General features: G+C 36.5%; 1 protein-coding gene across 2 annotated transcripts; it reads right to left on the bottom strand.

The window, feature by feature from the left end:
- Positions 1-5,168: 5,168 nt before the first annotated feature.
- Positions 5,169-21,079, bottom strand: GCG (glucagon). Of its 2 annotated transcripts, none has more exons than XM_017726527.1 (7): positions 19,339-21,079; positions 12,154-12,254; positions 11,609-11,770; positions 10,682-10,735; positions 8,956-9,093; positions 6,689-6,832; positions 5,169-5,691 (listed from the first exon to the last, which is right to left on the bottom strand). In XM_017726527.1, exons 1-7 carry the CDS (start codon positions 19,339-19,341, stop codon positions 5,667-5,669), a joined length of 627 nt encoding a protein of 208 aa, XP_017582016.1. In that variant the 5' UTR covers positions 19,342-21,079; the 3' UTR covers positions 5,169-5,666. The 2 variants fall into 2 exon arrangements, with proteins under 2 accessions (XP_017582016.1, XP_008642943.1); XM_008644721.2 differs by lacking the exon at positions 19,339-21,079 and adding an exon at positions 16,081-19,330.
- Between the last annotated feature and the right edge of the window lie 13 nt (positions 21,080-21,092).

Here is a 21,092-nt window from a genome sequence, read left to right as displayed (position 1 = left end):
CGGCGGTTTCTCCGTCAGTTCACATCCCTGGAGCGCGGTGACACAGCTGTACGCGGCACAGGAGGCACTTGGGACACCGGTGGGACTTCTGTCGGAAATCAGATAACGGCCCAGAAATGAAATGCCTTCAAACGCTGATGGAAAAGCTCCCAATGTTTTGCTAACCCCAGCAATTCTTGTAAAGTTTCTGCTTTTTGAACTTCTTTCTCTGACAATCAAGTCATGAAAGAACTGATAAAATTGCAGGAAGGGCTTATACTTATTTGTTTGGCACTGGAGATAGATGTGTAAGTCTGCTAAGTGTGTTTTTAAATTAAGACCAGAAAATGGAAGTATAGGACAAAAGTTTAAAATTTAGTGCTGAAGATCACCCTTGTTTATTACATGATTCCCTTTCCAAGGAGAATTTTGAGTATGTACTGTGAAAGTAGGACAAATTTTTGGAAAAGACAGAATAACATGTAAATCAAAACAGTAAAGCTTTTGATTGTTTAAAAATCTGAGTGTTACCAGGTAGTCAGAAAACTCGGGGAGTTTCTAGATTATTTTAAGAGCCCTAGCCTCCAAAAAGTAATTATGAGTGGTGCTTTTGGGATTGTCCATGTTAGATTTCCCCCCTCTGATTGCAGAACACTAGTAGTTACCAGAGACAGATGCAGGTATTTCACAAGTTCAGAAATGTAACAGAAAAAGTATATGATCTGCTGAAGCAAGATTTCAAGTCAAGGGAAATAACAAATGTTCTTAGACTCGCCTTCAAAGTACTTGTCAAAGCTTTCAGTAAGGTTGTGCTGCTTGCTCCTTCATTCTACTTCTGCAGATGGAGCACAGCATTTAATATTTTGCGTCTGTTTCTTAAGAAACCTGTGTCTGCAAGTGGGTTAATAGCTTTTTGTGATAAAAAAGTCTCCTTTTGTATAACCCAAAGTGTTTAGAAACATTAAAGATATGTCTGTATGGAAGCTAACAGACTTCCTGTAGATACAAACATGTTCTTGCTCACTATTGTATACCATTCTCCTTGAAGGTAGCAGTTGGTACTAGTTACGAATTTACGCTGTGATGGCTATATCAGTTTACCTCAGGAACGTCATTTATGTGCCCTGACAGTGGTTCCAGGTAGCACAGTGTATGTTTACCATGTAGGGTCCAATATGCTGCAATTTCACAGCTTGCAAACCACTAATCTCTGAGTACAGGTAAGTCCACTTCTATAAAGTAAAGTCACAGTGAAATGACACTCTTTTACATTACTTTTCGAAGCAGTATATCATTGTATGCTGCTTTGAAAAAGTTTTGCTCAGTTTTTCCTTCCCCCTCTCAGGCTTAAAGGCATAGAAAGGCACAAAAATTAATTTCTGGGCATAGGGCAGTGATATGGGATACACATCATAAAGTCACCCCAAGACAGATGCATGACCAGTGTTTCAGAATATCTTACAGCTCCACTTAAAGGTCTGTCCAGTGTACTGTGCACCTGTTTGTCTTATCAACAATCAAAAAGAAAAACAAAACACCACCACTCCTCACCACCCCAGGGTGAATTTTCCTTTTCCTAATGAGTAGGAATCACAGCATATATATATAATACAACCAATCTGTGCTTTTTTTTCCCCCTAAGCATTTAAGTAGTGATCATCACAATGTCTCAAAATACAGCACAGTCAAGTAATGTCAGTCTTGTGAAAAAATGTACCTGAATGTTTTGTAGCTTTTCATAGCCAAGTTGCAGTTTAGTATTATTTTGAGAGATTATCTGCAAGGTTTTAAAGTTTCTCAGTGGTGAATTCTAAGGAGAAAAAAGGAGCAGTACTGTCAAAGCATGTGTCTGGCTACTGATGGTTTCTGTGGGAACACAATTTTAAGTGTCTTTGGAAATCTGTGTTCCTGTGTCTAGATAAAATTTTTAATAATCCACAGTGCTTCTGACTCTGGTCATGCCAGAGAGACTTACGCAGTCTCTGTAAAATCTGTATGCAGAACCACCTGAAAGTTCCAGTAAGAGTCAGTATAGCAGAATATGTTTTCCATTTAGTTGCAATGGTTCCTAACAGTGATTCTCTGCAACTTGAAAAAATCTCGAGTTCCTCCTGACTGATCAAAAAAATGCCCATGATCCCAAAAATTATTGTTATGGTTGTGCTTCTGGTTCCCCGTCAGATTGTCTTTTGTGACAGCCTGAGACTTAAAAAAGTTCCTGCAGCTAAATATTTCAAGTTACTTTATACTATGGTGTTCTTTTGTAATCAGATATGTATTAGCCAGGAAATGCCAAGGAATTAAACAAATAAATATCCAGCAGCGGCTGCTACATGATGAAATTTGAGAAGCTGTAGCTTCATATTGTATGCTCAGCACTGTTGTATTCATAAAGAAGTTGCATAATTGCAAAGAGCTACTTACTAGAAAAGAATGAAAATACAGCTTTCAGCCTGAGGTTGACTTTCCCAAACACTTGGGGAACCTGCCAGATGTGATGTCTTCTTCAGACCTCTAGCCTCAGTAAAACTCAAGGCTTTGTTAGACATCTGTTTATATATTTGAGCATTTCCTCCAGAAATATTTGGAAGAGTCAAACTGCAAAAATGGAAAACTTAAGCTCTCTGCAGAATAAAAAAAAATTGTGACTAAAATGTGTACAGTTTACTTTACAGGTGCAATGATGTATTCCAGATTTCTCAATGTGTAGCTGTGGGAGACAAAATATGTGCTGGATAAAGTTTTGCACGGATTCAGTGGCTCACTTCAAATGTGCTGTGAAGAAAAGAAGGCAAAAGTGCTGTTAGCACTGAGGAGTGTTCAAGTTCTTCTGGACTAAGTGTGTCTTTTGACTACAAATATATTAAAAATGTTGTTTTTTTCAGAAATAGTTTCATTTTTTCTTTGCATATGAAGTTGAAATACCATGGCAGTTTTGTAGCACATCTTTGCATTAGTTCTGTTTGAGAGGATTGTGAAGAAAGTGTTAACTGTAAATCAGGAAAGAAAAATCCCTATGTTATGTGATTATGTCACTGGGACAACCATTTCAGTGTGGCTAGTAGCAGCTGTCACTCAGTTCTTTCAAGTTTGTGTGTTTTTCTTTATAAAATTATTTTCCTGGCAACTACAGATTCTTACTACATGTCCTCTGAGCACAGTTGAATGGTTAGAGTGTCTCAGGTTTCGTTCTTTTTTTTTTTTTTCTTGGTATTAATTCCAAGTAGCTGTCTTTTACTGCAATATGCTTATTATTACTTAATAATTAGTGTGGAAGGGGAAAGATGCTGTGTGCTCAGCAAATAAAATACAATGGGAACACTTTTAAATATAAGACCACCTGGAAGTTCAAGGCAGCACTTATGCAATACACAGAGGACTCCAGCTATTGTGTAGTAAAGGCGAAGAGATGGCGACTTATTTCTCCCTATATTTATACTGTTCACTGAATTTCATGTAGCATGTGTGAGAAATATCCAGGACATACCTTATTAATGATCCCATATGGACTTGCTCTCTGATTTCAGGATATGTAAATCCTAGTCCTGTTGAGCTGAAACATGTGTTTGATATTTCTGATTACAAGCTCAACTTCATCTCACTTCTGAAGAAAGGGTTAATTTTGGTTCATGCTCTAGATTGGGACTTAGAAAATTAGAGGTTAAATGTTTTTGTTGTGTTCCAGACAAGCTGAATAAACTTGAGAAAATAATTTATGCCCCTCTGTTCCTAAAGCATATGATTTGTAAAAGTGTGGAAAGACCAGTATTTTCATAGCTGACAAAGCCATCACCAGAAGGGGCTCAAATACCCTGGTGACAGACACTGTGGAAAAAAGGATTTGTAACTTAGGAATCCTATCCTTAGAACACTAAAATATCCTCGACAAAGTGAAATAAAACATTTCAAAGACAATTGTTCAGTCTTTGAAACAGAAAAGTTACCTCGTACCATTTTATCCTGGGCCATATGTATCCAACTGTGTATAACTGAATCTTTTCCAGTTCCACATGGACCCAAACCACTGTGTACAAATGGGATTAAATAAACTAATATGTATACATAGCCTCCTTTTTTTTTTTTTAATCTCCAGGGGTATAGTGGATGCTATGATTTTTTTTTTTTTTAGTGCAAGATTCTATTGAGTTTAAATTGTTTAAAGTTGGGTTGTTAGAACAGCTTTCTGTTGCTATCAAGAAGCTGATCAAGATGCCAAATTGGGTATGATCTGCCCTGATCTGAAATTACAGAATATTCATTCCTATAGCACTTTGGAAGAGTGATCTAATATTTTCCCAGAAATTCTAGATTATCAGTGAAAGTTTCAGATGCTTTTAAAAAATTTATTCCCATAAAACTTTTATTCCCAGCAAAAATTATAGGTACTAATTCTGATTCAACAATGGTCCTACTTCATATCAACTTCTACTAGATACTTGCTAGGCCCATGGGATTTCTCTTAAACCACTTGCCCTTTAGGACATTTTAATGAAGATCCCTGGTACATTGCTAAAATAGTGAGGGGAGAAAAGGGGGTTTGGGTAGTCATTGGAAATAGGAGGTAACACCACATAAAAGTGGTTCTCAGAGAAGGAAGGAAGGAAGGAAGGAAGGAAGGAAGGAAGGAAGGAATTCGGAAGGAAGGAATTCGGAAGGAAGGAAGGAAGGAATTCGGAAAGGAAGGAAGGAAGGAAGGAAGGAAGGAAGGAAGGAAGGAAGGAAGGAAGGAAGGAAGGAAGGAAGGAAGGAAGGAAGGAAGGAAGGAAGGAAGGAAGGAAGGAAGGAAGGAAGGAAGGAAACATTGATTAGAGGGCTGTTTGCATTGGTTTGACTTGGCAATCTCAAAAAATTTGAAGAAAAGTTATGGGGCAGTTTCCACACTTACGGAGTATATTGCACTTAACATTTTTCAAAGCTGTCCTCCTGTTCTGAGCCAGAATTTATGGTAATGAAGAATAACTGTCTCTTCAGTCATGTTCCCCTCTTTTGCTTCATCTTACATGATTTCTTTTTCAACTAAAGATAATTCAAAGGTCACACAACTCTTTTCTGGGAATCATTGTGGACAAAACATGATGGAACAGAATGCTGAGTTTGTTTTATCATTCCAAAGAAACCACTTTTAAGATCTCAGTGACACTAAAATATTAAAATAAAATGAAATGGACTGCAAAGAGGCACACGGCATATACACACGAGAAGTCAACAGAAAAGAAGCTTGAAAAAATTTATTTAAGGCTATCATTTAATATCCTTAAAGCTTAGCCTTTTTATAACAAAGGTTTTAAGAGGGATATTCACTTCTCAGGCATTTGTAACTGCCAGCCCCTTATGAATTAAACATATAATAGGTGATTGAATAATTTGTGTGTAGAAGTAAATTTTTTAGAAAAATAATTTTATCCTTAAATATAAATGAAGTTACTTTAGTCCTAATAAATGGAAAATATGAAGTTATCGAACTTTCATAGTCTTAAAGCTGTTAAGAAAACCATCCCTTAGACAACAGGTTTTCCATATATAAACCTTTGGCAACACTAAACTATAGTACAATTATTTCCTGGCATGCAAGGTGACATAGCTTTGTTACACCAAATGTAAATGACAAAATACAGATTTCAGAATCTCTTAATAACTGGCAGTTGATGAAATGAAGATCTTCATTTATCCCTTTTTATTCTGCATTTTTACTGGTATTCTTCCAAAAGGTCTCTGGGGGGAAAAGAAAAGAAAAAAAGCAGCAGCAATTAGGAAATATTCTAAGTCTCCTAAGATTTATGAAATATGTGTGGAACATATTTTTTCTGTTTAAGAGTGAGCAGATGTTAGTTCCACAGACCTCTCAATGCCTATCTCTAATAACAGATTGAAAACAATTATTCCTAAAAGAAAAGTGTTTTACTAGCTTCTAATCGATTCTTTTCCTAAATTGTTTGTTTCAATGCTGAACTACAAACACAAAAATAGTAACATGCTAATAAAAACCGTATTTTAACTGTACCTTCTAAATTTTTTGAGACAATATTTGTTGTTTCAGATTTCCAAAATCAACTAGTCTTTTTGGGGGCTTCAGTAATGCAAAGGGGAAATCCAACATTTAAAAAAAATCTGGCCACTCACAAGTGTCTTGAGTTGGCATTTAATTATTTTTTAAATGCTTTGTTAATTTTAACAAACAATTCCCAACTATTAACCTGTTTGCAGAGCTCACTTAGAAAATGCTGCTTTGCCTACATACAGGCGAACTAAAGCAGGGTCTTAAACAGTCACCTGTCAGGAACACAGATTACAGCACTGTTCCCTAATGACAAGCTGCATTTTAAGGCAGTGTTTTGTATCACAGTCTTTAAAGAATAATCAATTTGATGTAATTATACCAATAAATATTTCTGATTTTATAATGTCCATGCAAAGCAAAGTTTTATTTTTCGATAATTTAATCTGACCTTATTTCTGGTAACAGTTGGTGGCAAAACTACTCTCAAGTTAAATAGGAAACTATCAGAGAGGTTCAGCATTGATAAAAAAATTCAAATAACATTTGGAACAAGTTCCATTTAGTGTCTTACCCTTCTTCATCTGTCTGTAACAAAGTTTGCAACATAGTACAGATATATCACTAGCTAAGAGAAAAATTAGTAGTATTTTTCCTATGTGTGACAAATCCATTTTAAACACTGGTATTAAGAATAGTATAAAATTCAGGCACCTTTGGGTAACTTTTGTGTTAATTAGCCATTTTAGGAACTCTTTGGCAGCCATGTCATCAAGGACTTTGTTGATATCACTCGTGAAAGTGCCATCTGCATGTCTTCGACCCATTTCTTCGGCCACAAGAGCTTTTTCTGGGAAACTTCAAAGGTAAGAAATTATCAACCAATGTGCAGATCTAAATAAACAAACGATTTAAAAGGGCCTTATTACAGCGTTCTACTACACTGCATATTTCCTGCGATTTTAAGGAGTTAAGGGCTGAGCCTGATGTTAGGGCTCAGTACAGCACGACGCATGTCAGAACATCTCTTGAGGCATTATTTTCAAACCAGACAACTGCTCCTTCCAGTGAGCCTAAACTCCTCTCCAGCAGCTTTGAAAAAGCCATACATGCAAAAATATATCTCAGTCTGCAATGTCTATACCATGTACACTAGGCATCAGTACCTTTACTAAGAATTGTTATTTAGGAAATACAACTGTTAAAATATTACAGTCAAATGTTCATACCTTTTTTTTTTTGTTTTATTTGGACTTAAGGCCTAGTTATTTCCTTAAAATTACATTGCATAAGAATTTAGATATCAGGAGCAGCAATTTTTTTTTTTTTGCAGGGGCATGGTTGAAATAGCTGTAAAGCACCTGTATAAAACCTATGTGCTTTTTTGATGTAAAAACATAGAATGTAGCATTTTATACTTGGAATCAGATCCTGATTCTTGTTCTATTCTTTTTTGACTGCTGGAAAACCAGTATGTCAAAGCCAGAGTTTGATTTAGAAAACTTTCCTCTCTTGTTTCATCCCACCAAATATAGGAAGATTTTAATGGGTTTCACTAAGGTGGGCTGAAGCTGAAGCACCCTGGGCCCTGGATCCAATGACAGGCAGACTGGCTGATTTCAAGGAAGGCTATATACAAGTAATACCAAATATTGGAAAGCAGAAGGGTTGTCTACAATTAATTGCCCATCTAGGTTTCTAAGTTCAACTGAGGTTGTGTTTCTCTCAAATGGATACAGAAATACCCTACTTCTGCTGATGAAAATAAAACATGACAGAAAAACAAGTGGAAGTCTGAACATAACTAGGAAGCGGAACCAGCTTTTCCCTTCTCTATATAGCTGAACTAATTTATTTAACTCTGTTTTCTTCAGGAAACTGTCAATATTTACAAAACTTAGTTTTACCTATTTAGTCTTCCTTAACTACAACACACAATCTTGTCTTACAGATTGTATTTTATTATTATTATTATTTATTATTATATTTTATGTAATGCGAGAGACTTACATAGTACTTTACAGCTGGTAGAATATATACTCAGAGGATGAACTGAAATCCCTGCCCCAAGGAGCTTACAGTCTAAAGGCACAAGTAAGTATGGTTAACAGGTGGGGAGTGGCAGCTGCATGGTGTAGCTCCTCACCATGCAGAGCTGGAAATAGATGAGCAGAAGGTGCCTGCAGGAGACTGAAGGTAATGCCATTCTAAGCGTAAGACCATCATGACAAAAGATGTAAAGTCATGAGGGAGTACATGAAGTGAATAGCATAGAGAAATCTGCAAGGAGTATGTGGAGAACAAGATAGAAATGGAAGAAGTCATAGGTAGGTGAAGTCATTAGTGGAGCATTGTGTCCAGGGAACCGCGAACCATAGCAAAAGAATTAGAGGCATCTTAAAAAGGAAAATAAGTTATAGTCATAGCAAATGGTAGTTGTTATGGCAGCAGCAACTTGGGGAGACTCTGAGAAGCATGGGAAGAGGAAAAGAAGTTATTAGTTACTGCTGGGAATGATCATCAGCACATGGAGTACAGATGATAACTGATAACAATGATAATATGGGAAAAATTTAATCTTGGAAATACTGCAGAGGAAAAGATTGGCTTCAAAAGAAAAAAAGAGAAGGCAATTTAAGATGACTACCTTGAATAATCTCAATGATAGTTAAGGAGACTGTAAGCAATGTTATGTGAAGGGGGAAAGGTGGTAGAAGAGGAAGGTCTGGTTTACTTTTAGATGTGTTGACCTTAAATAAAACTTGACCTTTTAGAATGTAACAGCATACTGAACAGGTTTCAATCTGTATTTGAACTTAAAAATGTAAAGTGGTGGTCTATTATCCACAGAATATCTTCTAATACAAAAGAAAGCATGAAGTACAGCAAGAATGATCAAAAACACATCAAAGTTTCATCAGACATGATTTCTAACCCCAAACCAAGGCAAAATTTAATAATAGGAATGGATGGATTCTTACTCTCTTCTTCCTCGTCCATTCACTAACCAGGCGATGAACTCTTTGGCAGCTTGACCTTCCAAATAAGAGGTGATATCACTGGTGTAGGTGCCTTCAGCATGTCTCTCAAATTCAGCATGACGCTTGGAGATTGCATTGCTGAAAGAAGAGCAATACCGTAGGAGCAGACTGCATAAGAATTTAACTTTTTAACAATCTTTATTGATTTAAATTTCCTACTTGCCAGACTAGCATTTCTATAAGAGAGAGGGGTTCTTTTTGCTTCTCAAATTGGTCTTGATATATTTTTTCCTGATATATTTCAGTTCCAAAGCTATTGCCTGTACTATGCAATACAGTTTTGTGCAGAGATTCCCAAACTGGTTCTGAACAACTCAGTTCAGGTGTGGAAAGCAATTACAGCTGTATTGGAATGGTCTTCTGCTAGACTAATTAGCTATGAGCAAGAAGCTGTATTGTATTATACAGACATGCTTTTTGGTACCCTTTGTTAGATGTTCCTCTTATCTTCACCTCTTTTTGCTGAGCCAAACTATTCCGACTTAATTCCTTTCAAATTTACATTTTGAGTTGTTTTATGAACACCCTTTTATTCATCACTCTGACCAAGTCATAATCTCGGAAAACTTTCAAGCCTGATCAACTCCATCTTGTTAAAGACATTTATCTTCTCCCTCCCTACACCTCACTGTGGTTCTTTCTCTGATATAACACAAAATTATGTTACAGTGGCTCTTGGGAAGGCAAACTGCACTGAGAAGTAGGCATGTTATGGAATATTTTCCATGAACAAATTCCCTAGCATTTCTGTTTCAGAATTTGCTAATCTCTGCCCAAATCTAGCTCTTTCTATTATTTTTTCTTCTTGGGATGTCACCATTCCTCCTAATTTAGTACCATCTGCACTTTTCATCAGCAGTGCTAACTAGAGTTGTTTGGAGCATTTTTAATGAAATGTTAATTTTTTTTGAGATATGCTGTTTCAATGAAGCAGAAACATTATTACAAATTTGTTATTAATATTGACAGTGTGAACTCAAGGATCTTTGTGATCTGGGCTATCCTTTTTGGATTTTCTGACAAATGAAAGAATGAATATAGGTATTTTAATCTGTTTTGCAAAACCACTTACTCAATTTCTTATTTATTTATTTAAAATTTCCAATCTATCTAACCCTTTCCCAAAACCACAGTCAAGAAACAGAATTCTGGCCTTCAGCAGGTCTTGTGTTCTCCTTTCTGTAATAAGTAGTTTATGTGACATGGGACTGAGAGCTGAGGGCTGAGCAGTGCATCATGTTTAATCAGCTCTCTGCAATTTTTCCTGGCCATCTTCCTTTCACTAATCTTCTCACTGATTTTTTATTCTTCAACATAATGTGTTTGGTTTTTTTTCTTCAGCCTTTTTCTATACTGATTTTCTTTTTATTTTATTCTCTGCTCTCCTTGATTACTTGAAATGTGCTTTCCTGAAATGTATTCTCATCCTGTTGCATTCCTTGCACCCACTGCATATAGCTATAGAACACAGGTACAGGAATAAAAACCATAGAGACATATCCTCCTTCTTTTTTACACCAGTAAACAGCTGGTGTGAAATAACGTACTTGATTGATATTTCTTTGATTGTGGTAACATTGTAAAGAATACTAGTTGTTTTCTTTCTTGTTTAACTGCAAATGAGCTCAGACTGGTTTCAAATAACAAGTTGTGACATATAGAATACCTTGAGAGCTGGTCAGGGACTTTGTCATTTTCTTTGTCCTCCTGTCCTTGTTGGCTGTAGTGAAATTGAACAATCATTAGATCATTATTACCAATACACTGCAGAGCCTGCATAAGCTTGTATTGGTTATTATTTAAGTATTATGGTAAACCCCCATGACTGACAGGTGAATATTATATTCATTGTATTTCAGACATATGAATTCAAATTAATACAATGTGTAGAAATTGTTACTTTATACTTTAAAGGCTTCCACAGAGATTTAGAAGCATTAACATAATAGATTTCTGGATTCTTTTTGGACAGATTTTCTCTAGAACACAAGACTGAAACACTTTTACATTATTCTTACTCTCAGCTTGGTAGCTTGAGTTTAATCAAAGCGTATTTGAAAAAAGATATGCCAACTTATATTGGTCATATGGGTTAATTATCCAGTGGTCAACAAAACTTAAACTTCAGCTCCCTTTTTAAAAATGAAACCTCAGGATTAGACTATCCATAGATAGGAAAGTTTTGTTAAGGCCTAATGGCCCAGAATTGTACATTATGTTTACATATTTTATTCATATTGAACTTCATTCATTCACTGAGACAATGTACCCCGAAGAGGCTGAGACAGTTTTTTAGGTGGCATAACAGATACTACACTTTGATTTAACCAAATCATTTTGACTGATTTTGCATATGTTTCTCATTTCTAATAATATATTAATATTCTATTAATGGCTGTACTTAATGATCTTAGAGGTCCTTTCCAACCTAAATGATTCTATGATTGTATATATAAATTTTCCTCAAGTACTTTACTTATTTGAGGATTATCCATGGTCTGAGATGGGAAGCTGATACCAAGAAAGTGAATTGGCTGGATTTTTGGCTGTTTCTGTGCATGAAGATCTGTATCAATGTGACCAAAGAGCTTACCCATTTCTTTTAGTGCTCATTAACCATTGCACAAAGTCCTGAGCTCGTCTGGTGTCCAGGTACTTGGTGTAGTCACTGGTGAATGTGCCTTGTGAGTGACGTTTCACTTCATTCGGCTGTCTAGATTCATCTATTGGTTCAGAATGGGAAGCTTTGAATGATCTGTGAAAAGTTTAGACCTTGTAAATCGGCAGTAGTTACAGTACAGTCTACAAGTGCATGGATTTTTCTTTTAACAATACTATGTTTTACTCCCACAAAGTGAAAGCAAGTGGCATATTGATCACTATCTGTCTGGTAAAAGGAATCTGTATGGTAGATTGGATACTGCACAATTACTCACTCTTCTTGGATAAATAAGGTAGGTATTGTTTTAATACCCCAAATTGCTGTGCTATGCTTTGCAATATCAAAAATTTGTCAATTTTAGTGGTAGACTAAGAACTGCGTAAAGCTATCTTTAAATTATAGTATGTTTGGCTTCAAAGTATAAGAAAACTAAGTTCAGGCCAAGTATTTGTAAAAGTTTGGTCTAAAGAATTTACCTTGATTTCTCCTCTGTATCCTGAAGAGGATTTTGCCAGCTGCCTTGAACTATCATTAAAAGGAGACCAGCAACAAAATAAATGCTTTTCATTTTCATTGCCTGTCAAAACAGAAATAAGGCAACAAAGAAAAATGTTATACTGTTTACATATGTCTGAGTCAATTAGATCGAAAAGAGACATTCTTAATGCTGATCTAAACCTGAAGAAAGAGCCTGCTAGTTTGGGTTCCATGTCCAGTGGGTAACATTTTAGGGCCTTGGGTAGGCATTCAAAAGATGTAGTCTCTGTTCCAGTCTTTAGGCTGTAGTTTGTATTTTAGAACTCAAGGAGAGCTGAGAGCAACTGCATCCTCACTTTCTTTTGCAGTGTGAGGATAAAGGTCTGCTCTCTCCTTTTCTCTGTGTTCAGCTGATGGCAAGCACTAGATCTGTAATACAGTTCTATTGCAAAACTAGGGGTAGTGATGTGACTGCGATTTTTTCCCCAGCTCATTCACTAGAGAAAAAACAAAGCAAATCTTTGTCAAGAATACTGTCACATTAGCAGCTTCCCATTCTTTCTTTCTCACAGAAGTTGCAATGGGTTCACATCAGCAAAATGTCACTGGAAATAATTTCATCATGTACTTGGGCTGATACTTGTGTATCTGAAAAAGCCCTTCTGCCATCCATGGCATTTTCCTATGGAAGTTTATGGTGCAGTCTGAAAAACAAAGGGAGATAGGACACATGAGTGCCTTGAAGTAAAGTGGTAGCAAAGTAAGTCCCAGTAAAAAACACCCTCCCCACTAAATGAAATCTGTGCCATACTCCTGTGGCTCTACTGCAGGAGTTACTTGTTGAAGTTCAATGATATATAAAATAAGGCAGTCTGAGTGAAAATATATATATTCTCTATTGTAATGCCTTGTCACAATAGTCTGAATTTAAATACACTGTGGGGTGGAGGAAGCCTTAGAAAATTATGAGGGAACGATGTGTAGTGAAGGTGCAGATTACTCCATTTTGAGATGGAGAGGTGGATCTGCACTGAGCAATGCAAATGAGGGGGCTATATGAACACCTCTGAAAAGGTAATCTCTGGCATCAAAAATCTTACTGCTGTAGGGCTTCTACTCTGCCCCAGTTCTCTGCCCCTTCATAGCAGATTTTTTTTGAAACCTGTTTCTTCCATCTGTTTTAAAATTACTTATACTTGGAGATGCAAAGCTTGACTGTTGGCAGGCGTTTTACCAATGGTTAGGAAGAATCTATTGCTACTGGTACTTTGTGAGGCCTGATTTTTTAAGAGAATCTCAATGAATAATATGAATATTTTACTAGAATACTTCAGTATCAGTATCAAAATACTTGAGGCAATCAAAATCTTAATCAAATATTGCTGAAACCCAGGAAAATAAATGTACAACTATAATATTTTCTGATGGATTTTACTATTAAGCAATGGGGTCAGTTTCCCTCTCTCCACCAAAAGCCACTACCAGTGTTGCTCATTTTTTCGTCAGTGTCTGGAGACTCGTTTCTGCCTTGTGCATTGTCCTGGTATATGAGATTTGACTCTCTCACTTGAACACACCCTGCTATAGTACCAACATATACCACGGTGGTCAGGTGGTCATGTAGTCAGTCTTATTAAAACCCTAACTGTAGTACTGAAATCTGTTTTCACTGTTTCATTTGGAGCTGTAATTTGGTGGTGCAACACTGACATCCAATGTTTATCTCAAAGAATGCATAATTTCACATTTCATAGGCTTCTAGCAATGGAACAAAAGCTCTGCCTATTCTTTGGGAAATGACTCTGTTGTGGTCATTTCAAAATGGTGTGATTGACCCCTGTGGCAGCTGATATGGCTGTAAATGAATTAACCTGGACTTGGACACCAGATAAAGTCTGCCTGTTACACCACACGTAAGTAAATTTGCCCTGCTTAATAGTCCTAGCTTACAGCTGTCTGTAGCTTTATTAAACGGCGATCCAGATTAGCCATAAACCCAAGTCACTGGGGCGGAATGAAATATCCAACACCAAAAGCTTTTCTTTCATACAAAACTTATTAAAAAATAGTTTAAAGTCGCTGTAGTCAGTAAAGAGATATTCAGTGATTTCAGTTTATCTTGGCTCTAACTCTAATGTCGCAGGCCTATAGAACTTTCAGATGTGAACAGTACCACTAGCCACTTTATTCCTTAGTATTAAGATTAAAGCTAAATGCATATTCAGCTTCTTTCTAAATTTTTCAGAATCAAAATAGGGAGATTATTAAAAAGAAAGATGTATAAATGCAGTTTTTGAAATTTATAACATTTTCAGGTAAGAGAATCCTTATTAATAAAATAAGCTTTGTCAAAAACTATTAACCTTCTGTCATATATGTTCTTTAAAAAATTTAGAATCAGTTTTGTTTGTTCAACATTTAGTACTTGCTATTGGTAAGTCAAACCAGCAACAGCAGTTCTTGACAAGTTAAATAAGATACAGTTTTAAAGGAAGAAATTGTAATTTTATTCTTGGTAACATAGACATGTTTTATAGAGAAAAAGAGATGATCAGAAAAATAGTATTTTCTTAGTTTATGCTAGCTAATCAATTAATTTCCCAATCAGAAGAAAGGTTTTATTTGCTCTAAGTTTTTTAGGTCACCAGTAGATACTGCTAAAAACCATGGAAACTTATTGTCAAGGTGCAGGAAAACTAAAGCTAATCTTACACAGAAAATTTTTATTCCTATGCATATTAGACTAATGAAAATATTTTCATTTCTTTCTGATCAAAAATGAAAGATTTAAGACATCTCAGTTTGAAGCACCAGAAATATGTAAGAAATATACCTCTCAAATCTTGATCAGATATTTATTTGAATATTATTTCCTTGACCAACTTGATTTTTCTAGTTTTCTAATATATTCTGCTACAGGTATCTTTTGTAGCTATGTACAATTTTAACTAGCATAATTTCACTGAGTTTTCAAAAAAATCTTTCAAAAGTCACATTTGTATTTATTTCCAGTTTAAAAATGGAAATTATGAAGTGGTAAAAAAAGGAAATATTTTTATATGAACATGTATGAATGAATAAAATAAATTTCTGTTGACAGGAAACTGTCTGCAAATAGCAGTAATTTCTAGAAACAAATAAATTACTTTTTCAGGTAGGTGTATTTTACATCTAATTTACCTAACATGCCTTGTGGAAAGTTCTGTAAAATACAACAGTTCTAGTCTAAGGAATTCCATAGTAGGATGGAAGACTAAATTAAATTTTATACAATAATCACAATAACTATTGAAAGGCTTTTATTTTACTTCTGTGCTATAAAATTTCCTTTTCTGATCTTACAGTGATATGAAAATAATAGTTGCTTGAGACAAACTAATCTAAAAGTGGGGCAGTGGAGTGACAGTCTGTAGGGTGACAGTGACAATCTGTCTTTGACAGTTTGAAATCAGTGTCCACATAAACTCACTGAATTTGTTTCCATGCTTCTAACTTAATCCCCATTGATTCATATTTAGGCAGTATCTCTAAGGAGTGAATAATTTTAAACTCACATTAATTAAATATCTCTACAGAAGGTACTAAAGGAGATAAAAATATAAAAATCAATAATTGTGTATCTCATTTAAATTCTTACTACAATTCTTGTCTTTCATGTTCTCATGGCTATTCTTCCTTCTTTCAATTAATTCTGCAACACAAACTGTCGATTTCCCTTTTTCGGATCATTCTTTGTTGAAGTAATCAATACATTAAAAGATTTAAATGATGATGTCATTGACTCCAAACAACAGTGAGTATAACCTCAGAAGAAAACACCAATTTGCTGAAAGATCCACACCTCTATTGCAAACTTTGGGCAACACAATGCAGATAATGCACTCGGCTTTCTCAAATAAATAACTGGTAGTTCATATAAATCTTACCTTATTATACTTTGAAGTAATACGTGGCAGTTGCAGAAAGAGCTACTCTCTCTTCTGCAACTATGGCAAGCCTTGAAGATCCTGAGCTCTGCCTAGCTGCCTCTTTTGCACAGACTTATATATATACTGTTCAGCTCTAGTAAGCATTACAGGAGTGCATCATTGCTGACAGTTTCCTTATTCAACTTAAAAAAAAAAGTCATCGTATTTGCTATTCATTTCATTTGATAATTTTACAAGCAATTTCACACATTCATTCTGCTTACTTTATGACATCAATGCTAACATGGATTTGCAAAAGGAGTGAGGTAGCAACGTCCAAAGAAGTAAATATCAAACAGAAGGGCATTAACTTGACAAACAGTGGGCAAAAGGTACCTGGGATCAAGGCAGCAATTTCTCCAATTTCTGATTTGCCACATTTAACATTTAGAATCCTGATTCTGTTAACATCAATAGAATTGTTTCCATTTATCAATTTTAAATCAGGGTTTATAAACTTAACCCATTGTTAAAAATAACCAGCACAACTTCCCCAAAGCCCTTGAATGATTCTTCAAGTAATCTTGTGCCAATATAATGAATATGAAGAGATGTGAAATACTGCACTGATGGCTACCCACTATGCAATGCCTAGCACAGGTGAAATTTAAAACAAATGTTTTGATCAGCCTTAGATGTAAAATTCCCACTTTGCAAATACTACTGTAAGAAAATTCATATTCACTTGAGAACTATATGCCAAACATTCACTATAAATTGAGTTTAACACAGTGGCCTATAGATTTATGCAAGATAAACTTTTTGCTCACCTTTCAATTCCCTACAAGAAAAAAAATTAAACAAAATATTGATATTTATACTAGTGCCTGTTCTATGCAACTATTGTTCAATATTGGAGACAAATTCATAGCTGTGGTGGGGCAGCACTGCCAAAGAAAGCCATGTTCAGCCAGCCAGTGACAACACAGAGACTGAGACAGGTAGGGGAGATAGGTAGGAGGAAGGTTCTGGAATCACAGTAGACACCTCCCTAAATATTAAGGACAGCCTGTACTCCAGTCTGGAGTGGCTCATGGTCTGGCTTGTGGTACAAGGCACATATTACAACAAACCTTCTTATTTCCCTTAGTACTGCTCCTCCAAGCCAGCAAAGAATATGCTTCAGTGAGGTAATTGTCTGCTGACTGACCACAGCCAGAATTGGCATAGCACATAAGATACAACTGAGGTAGTGTATAAACTTAATAACCACGTTAGAGTGGCAAAAAAAATTTACTGGATCCTTCCTAGAGCTCTATCCTAAATACCTGGCTGTATTTAGTACCACAGTAGGGGTTCAGGGAAACGTTAAGTCTCACTACACAGTCGTCATCATCAAATTTAATATTTTTGGGTATAATTTTTCTGTGCTATTGGATCCATCTGCTGAGATTTATGGTTTATTTTTTTCATTTTTAGTCCTCGGGGAGGGCCACCTGGCCGCTCCTGCAGAGGCCACCAGCGCATCCTGCAGTACCCGGGCAATGCAGCAGATGGGGATCAAAGGGCCCTTTCCACCGCTTCTGCACCAGGAGGACACGCACACACTTGACATGGATTGCTGCAATCATCTCTCTACATGCTGAGTTAAAGATACTTTGGAACAAAGCAATACAGAATGTGAGACAGTATCCTCTTCTCCAGGAAACAGTTAGTTTTTCTCTTTTTGTTTAGCTCAGTTTATTTTCTTGTGTCATATAAAGTTCCTTGTTTACAGTAGGATGATTCCAGAAAAAAAAAAATGAGACAGAGCACCTTAGTGCACCTGGTTGGGAAGGTTGTTACAGAGCTGTATCATCTAGAAGGTCATCTGGCATCTAGAAGGTGACTGGTTATTTGTTTTTCAAATGGTACACAGAAAATAAAATGTATGGGAAAGAGGTGAACTGCCATCAAGAAACATGCAACCCTCAGTTGCCATAGCTAAGTCTATGTTATATATTTCAGGAGCACAGCAAACAAGAGTTTGCTCAAAAAACAAAAGCGGAAAACAAACAAAAGCGGAAAATTATATCAAGTGTATGAAACATGCGTATGTACCCAGGTTTGTTCCTCTCACATTTTAGAATACACTTGTTAGTTTGCACCTCTTGGCAAAAATCAAGGGCAACTCTCATCTAGATCGTTGTTCTCAAATGAGACAGTACTTTGAACCAGACTAAGAGACAGAACCTGAAAGTGGCCTGCCTTCAGGAAATTTTCATGTTTCTCATGATTCACCTGGAGTTGTTGGGTTCACTGTATCTGGAGTTTTTCAAAGTTTTCTGCACCATTGTCTGATTAAAATTGTCAAGATTTGAACATTTTAATGAATTAGGAACTCGCTGACTTTTGGCAGTAAGAAATAAAAAAATACTCATCAAATGCTTTCAAAAAAGTGACCTCCCCAAATTCTCCTGTGTATTTCTTCATTACATATTTATTACTATTGTACTATTATCCATTACATGTCTAAAGGGAGGAGGATGTATCTTGGGGTATGACTACAGGCCCACACGCTTTACTTTCTTATACAGAAAGCATTCTCTCCTAACTGTGTCAGCTGTGAGTTCAGAGGGCTGGGCTCTGCAGCCCCTCTCGTTTTGCTACCTTTCTTACATCATAATCACCTGAAAGAGCATTCCCCTACTGAGAATGGGAACCAGTATGTGTGAACACATGCACACATAAAACACCATGTTACGTCCATAAATGCGTACTTGTACATAACACACACAATGTGTGCCTATGTACATATACAACTCCATGGCTACCCTTTGGGAAGCAAGAACGGCCTTCCCAAATGGAGGGTTAGTTTAGGGTCTCTCAGCCTTTCCACAACATGCAGCTCCATGCTCTCTGCCACGGATGCTGAGTGGTTTGTACCTCAGGAGTGACAGTCATTGTAACTGTGCTGTAGCCCACACTGCTCGCATAAGTTGGAATCGCTCCACTGCAAGCCAATGGAGCTGCATCAATTTGCGCAAGTAGAAGAGCTAGCCAAATATGTACCAGTTATTTTACATTCTGAGAAGACAATGCTCATAATTGAAAGTAATACCAAATGCTCTTAGCAAATACTATGAATTATTCAGATTAAATATAGAGCCTTCAAATGACTCTATAAAATGTTCTAAACAGCTGTGCCTTGTAATTGGAACTGACTGACAAACTGGAAAGTATTGAATGTAGTCTGAATTGGACTTGATATCTGAGTAAAATGAGTATAACACTAACCATATTCTAGAACCTGGCTGTTTTTCTGCTAAATTCCTCTTCAGGCCTTTTCTTCTTTGCAGCTGCAATAATCCCAAGTGAAGCAAAGCATGTAGCTCCGTGTTTGAAGTATAAGGATTGCAGGTTCTTTCATGTGTTCAGTTCACACAGCACGAATGAGGTAGACGATGAAAACAGGTTTGGAGTGGAATCAGTGACTGTCTACTATTTATGTACACTTCAGCTCCTAGAATAAAGCAATTTTTACTTTTCAGCTCTAGTTTCAATTTGTAAAAGCTAGAAAGGATTCACAGTGGAAACTGACTTGTAAACAACTGTATTTGTGGCTATTTATCAAGGGCCTGTCTACTTAATTCAGAACAACTACATCCTATCTTCAGAGGCCTGAATACCTTGTTTAGATGACAGGTATTTGAAGACTAATGTTTCATTGTCTGAAGTGGTATATTTGAGTATCTGAAGTGTGAGAGTGTTATTCAAAAGAGAAAGGAACAGAAAGTGCTCAGCATTTTTTTGAAAACCAGATCTTCTAAAACATTTGAAAGTGGGAAGCAAAACTTTGAGGATGTTCACTCTTGTCATAAGAGCTTAGGTTAATTCAAATTGTGTCCTGGTGTTGGCTCTTACACACCATGTTCTCTGTTTGCAGTATAGTTATATATACTTTTTATTCACATACTTCGTTAGCTTCAGCTTGATACCTCAGGACAAGCCCTTTCAACTTGAACTTTTGAAGATCTGTTACAAAAGAGCCTATCCTGTAGCCTCTTTAGGCTCTTCCCTTCAGTTAAAGTGGAATGGGGCAAATAACTGTCCGGTGAATGTTTGGGGTAATGCTTATAACATGGATTGTGTTTGTAAACAAGGCAGAATGGAACATGTTCTCTTTCTAGAGAAGAAAAAGCTTGGGAGAATCTTATCACTGTATATAAATATCTGAAGGGATGGTCCAAAAAAGACAGCCAGCCTTTTTTTTTTGGTGCCCAGTGACAGAGCAAGAGGCAACCAGCACAAACTGAAACCTAGAATGTTCTGTCCAAGCATAAGGAAGAACTTGTTTACTATGAGGGTGACAAAGCACTGGCAGCAGTGGCTGAGAGAGGTTGTAGAGTGTCCAGAAGGCTTTTAGATATTAAAAAGCCATCTGGACGAAGTCCTGGGCTACAGGATGTAGGTAGCCCTGTGTGAACAGGGAAGTGGGATAAGTAGACCTCCCAAGTTCCCTTCCAACCCCAACCATTCTGCAATTCTGTTATAGTGTGGGGGTAGGTTTGCAGTGCTCTGCACCATTTCTAGTGATTGACTGTGATGTTACCTGTTATAAGCACAGGACAGCCAGTAATCTGATGTTGGATGTATTTTTAAGAGGATTTTTTTTGACACTCACAGCATCCTAGGACATTTTCTCCTAGGTCATCAAAACACGTGGTTGCTCAATCATAAAGCTTTCAGGTTAGACATTATTTCAGCAACTCAGTGTAAATGTCATACTCTGCTGGAGACATATTCCCATTCTTTGGCAAGAACACTGTGTAAGGCAGAGAAATAAATAACATGAAAAACAATGACGGAACAATGATGGCAGAAAACTGCACTTATTTTAAAAATTTTTTTTCCCCATAACTGCTACCTACAAGCCAGAGTAGATGGTGGACAGTTTGGAAGATATGTACTCTGGTTGCCTTAGGAAACAAACAGACCTCAGGGCAGATTCATAATGAAATATCTAATGCACCCCTTGTGAAAGAGATACC

Source organism: Corvus brachyrhynchos, unplaced genomic scaffold (genome assembly GCF_000691975.1).
Source record: "Corvus brachyrhynchos isolate BGI_N302 unplaced genomic scaffold, ASM69197v1 scaffold490, whole genome shotgun sequence".
Lineage (NCBI taxonomy): Eukaryota > Metazoa > Chordata > Aves > Passeriformes > Corvidae > Corvus > Corvus brachyrhynchos.
Note: the sequence above shows the minus strand (reverse complement) of the source record. Positions and strands in the feature narration are given on the sequence as shown.